The following is an 8,469-nucleotide window of genomic DNA, read 5'->3' as shown; positions in this document are numbered from 1 at the left end:
CCTAGGGTGATGATATTTGGCCAGTAACATGCTGAGATGAAGGGCTACCAAGTTTGTTCAAATAAATGACCTTGATTTATATTCAAGGTCACTGGAGTCGAATATCTTTAAAACCTTTAAACAACTTCTTCTGCATAACCAAGAGGCCTAATCTGATGATATTTGGCCAGTAACATGCTGAGATGAAGGGCTACCAAGTTTCTTCAAATAAATGACCTTCAACAATTTTCAAGGTCACAGGGTTCAAATATGTTAAAATCTTGAAACAACTTCTTCAGAATAACCAAGAGGCCTAGGGTGATGATCTTTGACCAGTAACATGCTGGGATGAAGGCCTACCAAGTTTGTTCAAATAAATGACCTTGATTTATATTCAAGGTCACAGGGGTCAATTATGTTTAAAACCTTTAAACGACTTCTTCAAAATAACTGAGAGGCCTAGTGTGATGATATTTGGTCAGTAACATGCTTGGAGCTTGGATAAAGGGCTACCAAGTTTGTTCTAATAAATGACCTTGATTTATATCCAAGGTCACTGGAGTCGAATATCTTTAAAACCTTTAAATGACTCTTTCTGAATAACCAAGAGGCCTAGGGTGATGATATTTGGCCAGTAACATGCTGAGATGAAGGGCTACCAAATTTGTTCAAATAAATGTCCTTGATTTATATTTAAGGTCACTGGGGTCCAATATATTTAAAACCTTTAAACGACTTCCCCTAAATAACTGAGAGGCATAGGGTGATGATATTTGGCCAGTAACATGGTTGGATGGAGGGCTACCAAGTTTGTTCTAATAAATGACCTTGATTTATATTCACGGTCACTGGGGTCACTGTGACCAACCCCGATCTGGGTGTGTATTTTTCCTCTCCTGTTACAGTGGTGCCGGTGAGGTGATGATATTTGGCCAGTAACATGCTGAGATGAAGGGCTACCAAGTTTTTTCCAAATAAATGACCTTGATTTATATTCAAGGTAACAGGGGTCAAATATGTTTAAAACCTTTAAATGACTTCTTCTGAATAACCGAGAGGCCTAGGGTGATATTTGGCCAGTAACATGCTTGGATGAAGGGGTACCAAATTTGTTCAAATAAATGACCTTGATTTATATTCAAGGTCACTGGGGTCAAATATATTTAAAACCTTTAAACGACTTCTTCTGAATAGCCGAGAGGCATAGGGTGATGATATTTGGCCAGTAACATGCTGGGATGAAGGGCTACCAAGTTTGTTCAAATGAATGACCTTTGCCAATTTTTTCTGAATTACTTTACACTTTAAGTCAAGACGCTGATATTTTGCCTGTAGCTTTATTTTAGTCCACTTTTAAGGTTACAATTGTGAGATTAATACCAGGTGAGCGATGCAGGCCCATTGGGCCTCTTGTTCCTCTCCTGTTACAGTGGTGCCTGCAGTGACCAACCCCGATCTGGGCATGTGTTTTTCCTCTCCTGTTACAGTAGTGGTGCCAGTGACCAACCCCGATCTGGGCGTGTGTTTTTCTTCTCCTGTTACAGTAGTGGTGCCTGTGACCAACCGCGATCTGGGCGTGTATTTTTCCTCTCCTGTTACAGTGGTGCCTGTGACCACCCCTGATCTGGGCGTGTATTTTTCCTCTCCTGTTACAGTGGGGCCTGTGACCAACCCCGATCTGGGCGTGTATTTTTCCTCTCCTGTTACAGTAGTGGTGCCGGTGACCAACCCTGATCTGGGTGTGTATTCTTCCCTCCTGTTACAGTGGGGCCTGTGACCAACCCCGATCTGGGCGTGTATTTTCCCTCCTGTTACAGTGGTGCCTGTGACCAACCTAGATCTGGGATGTATTTTTCCTCTCCTGTTACAGTATTGGTGCCTGTGACCAACCCTGATCTGGGTGTGTGTTTTTCCGCTCCTGTTACAGTAGTGGTGCCTGTGACCAACCCCAATCTGGGCGTGTATTTTTCCTCTCCTGTTACAGTAGTGGTGCCTGTGAACAACCCTGATCTGGGCGTGTATTTTCCCTCCTGTTACAGTGGTGCCGGTGACCAACCCCGATCTCGGGGTGTCTTTTTCCTCCTGCTACAGTAGTGGTGCTTGTGACCAACCCCGATCCGGGCGTGTATTTTTCCTCCTGTTACAGTGGTGGCTGCTGTGAACACCCCCGATCTGGGCGTGTATTTTTTCCTCTCCTGTTGCAGTGGTGCCTGTGACCAACCTAGTTCTGGGATGTATTTTTCCTCTCCTATTACGGTAGTGGTGCCTGTGACCAACCCCGGTCTGGGCGTGTATTTTCACTCCTGTTACAGTGGTGCCTGTGACCAACCCCGATCTTGGTGTGTCTTTTTCCTCCTGTTACAGTAGTGGTGCTTGTGACCAACCCCGATCTGGGCGTGTATTTTTCCTCTCCTGTTACAGTGGTGCCTGTGACTAACCCTGATCTGGGCGTGTATTTTCCCTCCTGTTACAGTGGTGCCTGTGACCAACCCCGGTCTGGGCGTGTATTTTCACTCCTGTTACAGTGGTGCCGGTGACCAACCCCGATCTGGGCGTGTATTTTTTCCTCTCCTGTTACGGTGGTGCCTGTGACCAACCCTTTTTTCAAGCATTTTGTGTACACTTGACAAGGGGTTACCCGAGCCAGGGTTGTAAATTAATACAGTAGTTGTGTCTTCGTAGGCGAAGACTTAGTAAAGGAGGGAGGAATGTATCAGAATTGGACTGGGTCGATCATCGGCAACCAGGTAGCTCAATTGGTAAAGTGTCCATCTAGAGTTTGGAGGTTCCCAGGTTCGAACCTAGGTCTGGCCGTGAATTTTTCCTCTCCTGTTACATTCGCAAGAAAGAGTCTATGTATACCTGTCTCAAATTTTTCTAGGTCAAGGTACTCGTGTATAATTCCTCCCTGAAGACCCCCTGAGTGCTACCACTCTTGCCAACAAGTATAATTTATGTATGTAAATACATTTTGTTTCATAATTGTTGTAAAATAAATATAGATTAATGATTTTTTTTTAACTAAGTTCTATTATGATGATATAATTTGATCTACCGTGACAAATTTTTACCAATTCTAAAGCCACAGGCCCAATTCCCAAAATAGGTAGAAAAAGCCCTGAAGGTATGATTTCTCTGTCATCAACCTAGAGTTTGAAAAATAGCAAAATGTCATGATGTTATAATGATCAAAAGGAACATGATAACATTGCAGATGTACAACATGACGTACCAACTGGTGCTGTTTTGTTCTGTATAGTACTTCAGTGTACATGAATTTCTCATTCTAAGTTGTATATCTTGACATGACTTTTTATAATCATGGGAAATTTAAAAAGCCGTAGAAGAAATAAATCCAAGGATATGGAAATAGATAACACGTACCTGATGATGGTATAGCTCAGCAGTGGTTAAAGGGATTCATACTTGCCAACCTTTTGAAATTCCCATGATTTGGGTTGGTTTGGTTTAGTATTGTTTAACGTCCTATCAACAGCTATGGATAATAGCCATTTAAGGACGGCCTCCCCTATGTGCAAGATGCATGCATGTAGTGTATGCGTGTGTGTGTGTTTTGGGAGTCTGCGATATGTTAGTGTTTGTATCCTTGTGATAGCGTGGAACTGATGCCGACTTTGAAATGCTACCTCACTGAAACCTACTGCCGAAGACACCCAGCAGGACACCCCACCCGGTCACATTATACTGACAACAGGCAAATGAGTCGTCCAACTCCTAAATTGCTGAGAGTTAATTAAGCAGGAGTAGAAACTACCATTTTTACAGACTCTGGTATGTCTCGGCCAGGGGACAGAACCCAAAGCCTTCCTCACAGTGGCGAACGCTCAACTAAAGGCCAAAAGTGAGGCATTGTCAAGGGAGACATTAGGAAGAAAAATGTTGTTTAGAAAGAGGAGAAAAAATACCCCTAGAGAAAAATATAAATTTAAAATGGCTTTTTTTGAGTGTTTCCTCAAGTAGAAATCATTAATCTTAGAATATAAGAATAGTTTTTTGATTCATTGGTTTGAAATATACTCTTGAAAATTGAAGAGTCCAAAATTGGGAGTCACCATTCAGTATGGGGAGAATTGGCAAGTAAGGGGATTAAGTAATGTTTGAAAGTTTAAAAAGTAGTAAGGTATTCTTATAATTACCTGATGTAACGATTATTTAAAAATAGCCAGTGGATGTTTCTACTCCTTGTGTTACTTCTCAGTGTGCCAGAAATGGAGACGTAAGGAGTACACAGATCCTGATAGGTCAGATCAAGGCCTCGTCCAAGAATACTTACAAGAAGATCAACGTACGTGACGAGGACAGGATCACACCACTTCATTATGCTGCCCGCTATAACCACAAGGCTGTTGCCAAACTCCTCGTCGACAATGGGGCAGGTAGGTGTCGCTTAAATCTATACCATATTTATCAAGTCTAAAATGGAAGTAAAAACATGAAAATCTTGTATAATGAATACATTTACCATGTTTCTTTAAGGATTAAACTGTTAATGCATGTCAGATATCTTTGTATTTTGCTGGTGTTAATAAACAATTTCCATTGTAAATATCACATTGCATTATATCATTACCAGATCCCAACTGCCGAGACTCAGAAAACCTGACACCCCTCCACTATGCTGCCCGTTACCGCCGTCAGCGACAAAAAAACACAGACACAGACGATGACGATGATGTATGTAGTTACAGATAACAGATAGACTGGACTAATGTGTATTTTGTGTGCTACATATCTATGCAGCCAATTGTTAAGTATATATAATTTACAGCAGATGTGTCTCAGTTTGAACAAAACTGGCTCTGATGGACTTTTGTTATGTAAATGTCCAAAAACTGTTAAATAACACCTTGCCAGTTATTTCCTTCACGTTTGTCCTGATGTAGCCCCCTCAAAGCAGTACATGTATATTTTCCCCTTGTGTGTGCCTATAAGCAGTACATGTGTATTTTCCCCCTTGTGTGTGCCTATAAGCAGTGCATGTGTATTTTTCCTGGCATAGCATCCTCTAAGCTGTACATGTATATTTTCTCCTTGTGTAGGCCCCCTGAGCTGTTCATGTATAGTATATATCCCTTGTGTAGACCCCCTGGGATAAACATGTATAGTATCTCTTGTGTAGGCTCCCTGAGCTATACATGTATATAATCCCTTGTGTAGCCCCCCCCCCCCCCCCCCCCGAACTATACACGTATATTATCCCTTGTGTAGACCCACCTGAGCTATACATGTATATTGTCCCTTGTGTAGACCCCCCTGAGCTATACATGTATATTATCACTTGTGTAGACCCCCCTGAGCTATACATGTATATAATCCCTTGTGTAGCCCCCCCTGAGCTGTACATGTATAGTATCCCTTGTGTAGACCCCCCCGAGCTGTACATGTATAGTATCACTTGTGTAGACCCCCCTGAGCTGTACATGTATATAATCCCTTGTGTAGCCCCCCCTGAGCTATACATGTATATTGTCCCTTGTGTAGACCCCCCTGAGCTATACATGTATATAATCCCTTGTGTAGCCCCCCCCCCCCCCGAACTATACACGTATATTATCCCTTGTGTAGACCCACCTGAGCTATACATGTATATTGTCCCTTGTGTAGACCCCCCTGAGCTGTACATGTATAGTATCCCTTGTTTAGACCCCCCTGAGCTATACATGTATATTATCACTTGTGTAGACCCCCCTGAGCTATACATGTATATAATCCCTTGTGTAGCCCCCCCTGAGCTGTACATGTATATTATCCCTTGTTTAGCCCCCCCTGAGCTATACATGTATATAATCCCTTGTGTAGCCCCCCCCCCCCCCCCCCCCGAGCTATTCATGTACATTGTCCCTTGTATGTATGTTATGCCTAGAGATATAACCTGTAGAATATTATTTTGGTATTGTTAGGGCCCAGAACTGCCAGACAACACACCCCAGGATGACAGTGCCCTGGTTGATAACAGTGTGATCAGTTATCTGGTACAAAATGGTGCTAACATCAACAAGCAAGATAAATATGGCCAGACTCCGCTTCACTATGCAGCCATGCGCGGAAACGAGTTTGCTGCCAAGGAGCTCATGTCTTACAAGGATATTGATATTGAGGTGAGTGACTTAAAACAAAACAGCTACTGACTTACTGAACATTATTGTCTCTGGAATGAGTTCTTACAGTGGAGGAAGTCTTCTAGTCTAAAATAATATTATACATTTAGTAATATATTTTATCACATACCTGTTGAATCTTGTTATAGTAATACATTTGTTGAGCAATTTTAAGACCATGAAATACAACGTTCTGTATTGCACTTGTGCAATACGGAATGTTGTATTTACCTACTAACGGGAACTATTTTTTATGGGAATCCCCTTGTCATGGTGAACTGAAAAGTTCCCGGTATTTGCAAAAAAATATCAAAGTTTATAAAATCTTTGTATTGATCTCTACCGAATATGGAAGGTATGTGATAAAAGCAAGACCACACACTTGTGTTTTTCTAACGAATCAGAAAGCACTCATTTATTGCGCGGACGTATATATTCACTTGTGCGCTCTGCGCACTCGTGAGTATATTTGTCCGCGCAATACAATTCGTGCTTTCTGATTCGTTAGAAAAACACAAGTGTGTGGTCTTGCATATGTATTGCACAGAGATAGACTCTATTAACATGACAGATAGCTAGTTCACATTGCTGTGTATTGATAGACTCTATTAACAAGAGTGATAGCTAGTTCACATTGCTGTGTATTGATAGACTCTATTAACATGACAGATAGCTAGTTCACATTGCTGTGTATTGATAGACTCTATTAACATGACAGATAGCTAGTTCACATTGCTGTGTATTGATAGACTCTATTAACATGACAGATAGCTAGTTCACATTGCTGTGTATTGATAGACTCTATTAACATGACAGATAGCTAGTTCACATTGCTGTGTATTGATAGACTCTATTAACATGACAGATAGCTAGTTCACATTGCTGTGTATTGATAGACTCTATTAACATGACAGATAGCTAGTTCACATTGCTGTGTATTGATAGACTCTATTAACATGACAGATAGCTAGTTCACATTGCTGTGTATTGATAGACTCTATTAACATGACAGATAGCTAGTTCACATTGCTGTGTATTGATAGACTCTATTAACATGACAGATAGCTAGTTCACATTGCTGTGTATTGATAGACTCTATTAACATGACAGATAGCTAGTTCACATTGCTGTGTATTGATAGACTCTATTAACATGACAGATAGCTAGTTCACATTGCTGTGTTATTGATAGACTCTATTAACATGACAGATAGCTAGTTCACATTGCTGTGTATTGACAGGTGACAATTTGACTCCTGAGTTGTCAAGACTGTGAGTTGACTCATGACCCTGACCTTGGCAGACTGTTGTTTTATATGACCTTGAATGACATTTGCAGACTGTGGACATGCAAAAGATGACTGCCCTCCACATGGCTGCTACCCACAATCAAGTGGAGATCACCAAACTGCTGATTGATGCAGGGGCTCCCCTTCGTTGCCAGGACGATGAAGACTCGACCCCCCTCCACTGCTGCTGTAGTGAGGGAAACATTGATATTGTCAAGCTCCTCTTCGAGGCAGGCTCTCGACAGGATGGCTGGGTTACCATTTCAAACGTAAGTTGACTCAATTGTGAAGTCTTAATCTCTAAATAAACATATTTTTACATACCTCACATTGTGAAGTATAAATTGAATTACTTTAAGAGTCTGGAAAACGTTTGAAACAGATATATTTATATGATCTGTAGAAATAAATGTCTGTATTTACTGTTCAGATGGTGACTGACAGAGACGAGTATTTCTGTAGAATCTGTATAAATGTCTGTGTTTAGATGGTGACTGACAGAGACTGTGACCAGAGCACCTGTCTACATATGGCTGTGGAGAACGGTCACTATGACGTAGTCAAACTCTGTCTGGAGAAGCGAGCAGATGTTAACACACCTGCATCTAACTACATGAACCCCATCCACCTGGCATCAAAGGCTGGAGACATTAAGTGTCTCAAACTGTTGGTGGAGCACCATGCCCGAATAGATGCCCTCAATGACGTACAGGCCACGCCCCTCCACATCGCGTGCGCCTTCAATCATGTAGAGGTGGTAGAGTACCTGATAGAGAGGTGAGTCTTAACCGGCTCTGTATTCCCTAATACAATAGTCTACTTAAACTACAGCTAATCAAAACATCACTTACCTGATAGAGAGGTGAGTCTTAACCGGCTCTGTATTCCCTAATACAATAGTGTACTTAAACTCCTGCTAATCAAAACATCACTTACCTGATAGAGAGGTGAGTCTTAACCGGCTTTGTATTCCCTAATACAATAGTGTACTAAAACTACAGCTAATCAAAACATCACTTACCTGATAGAGAGGTGAGTCTTAACCGACTCTGTATTCCCTAATACAATAGTGTACTTAAACTA

At 41.6% G+C, this 8,469-nt stretch overlaps 1 protein-coding gene across 1 annotated transcript in view; it reads left to right on the top strand.

Moving 5' to 3' along the window:
- LOC110458202 (transient receptor potential cation channel subfamily A member 1 homolog) overlaps positions 1-8,469 on the top strand; it is a 54,543-nt gene that overhangs the window by 8,364 nt on the left and 37,710 nt on the right. Inside the window, exons 3-7 of the mRNA XM_021509809.1 lie at positions 4,199-4,376; positions 4,574-4,674; positions 5,901-6,098; positions 7,437-7,655; positions 7,874-8,163. Coding sequence (XP_021365484.1) covers positions 4,199-4,376; positions 4,574-4,674; positions 5,901-6,098; positions 7,437-7,655; positions 7,874-8,163 — 986 coding nt within the window. The remainder of the gene's footprint in view (positions 1-4,198; positions 4,377-4,573; positions 4,675-5,900; positions 6,099-7,436; positions 7,656-7,873; positions 8,164-8,469) is intronic.

Source organism: Mizuhopecten yessoensis, unplaced genomic scaffold (assembly GCF_002113885.1).
Source record: "Mizuhopecten yessoensis strain PY_sf001 unplaced genomic scaffold, ASM211388v2 scaffold1175, whole genome shotgun sequence".
NCBI lineage: Eukaryota > Metazoa > Mollusca > Bivalvia > Pectinida > Pectinidae > Mizuhopecten > Mizuhopecten yessoensis.
The sequence above is the reverse complement of the archived record's forward strand: the minus strand, read 5'-3'. Positions and strand labels throughout refer to the sequence as shown.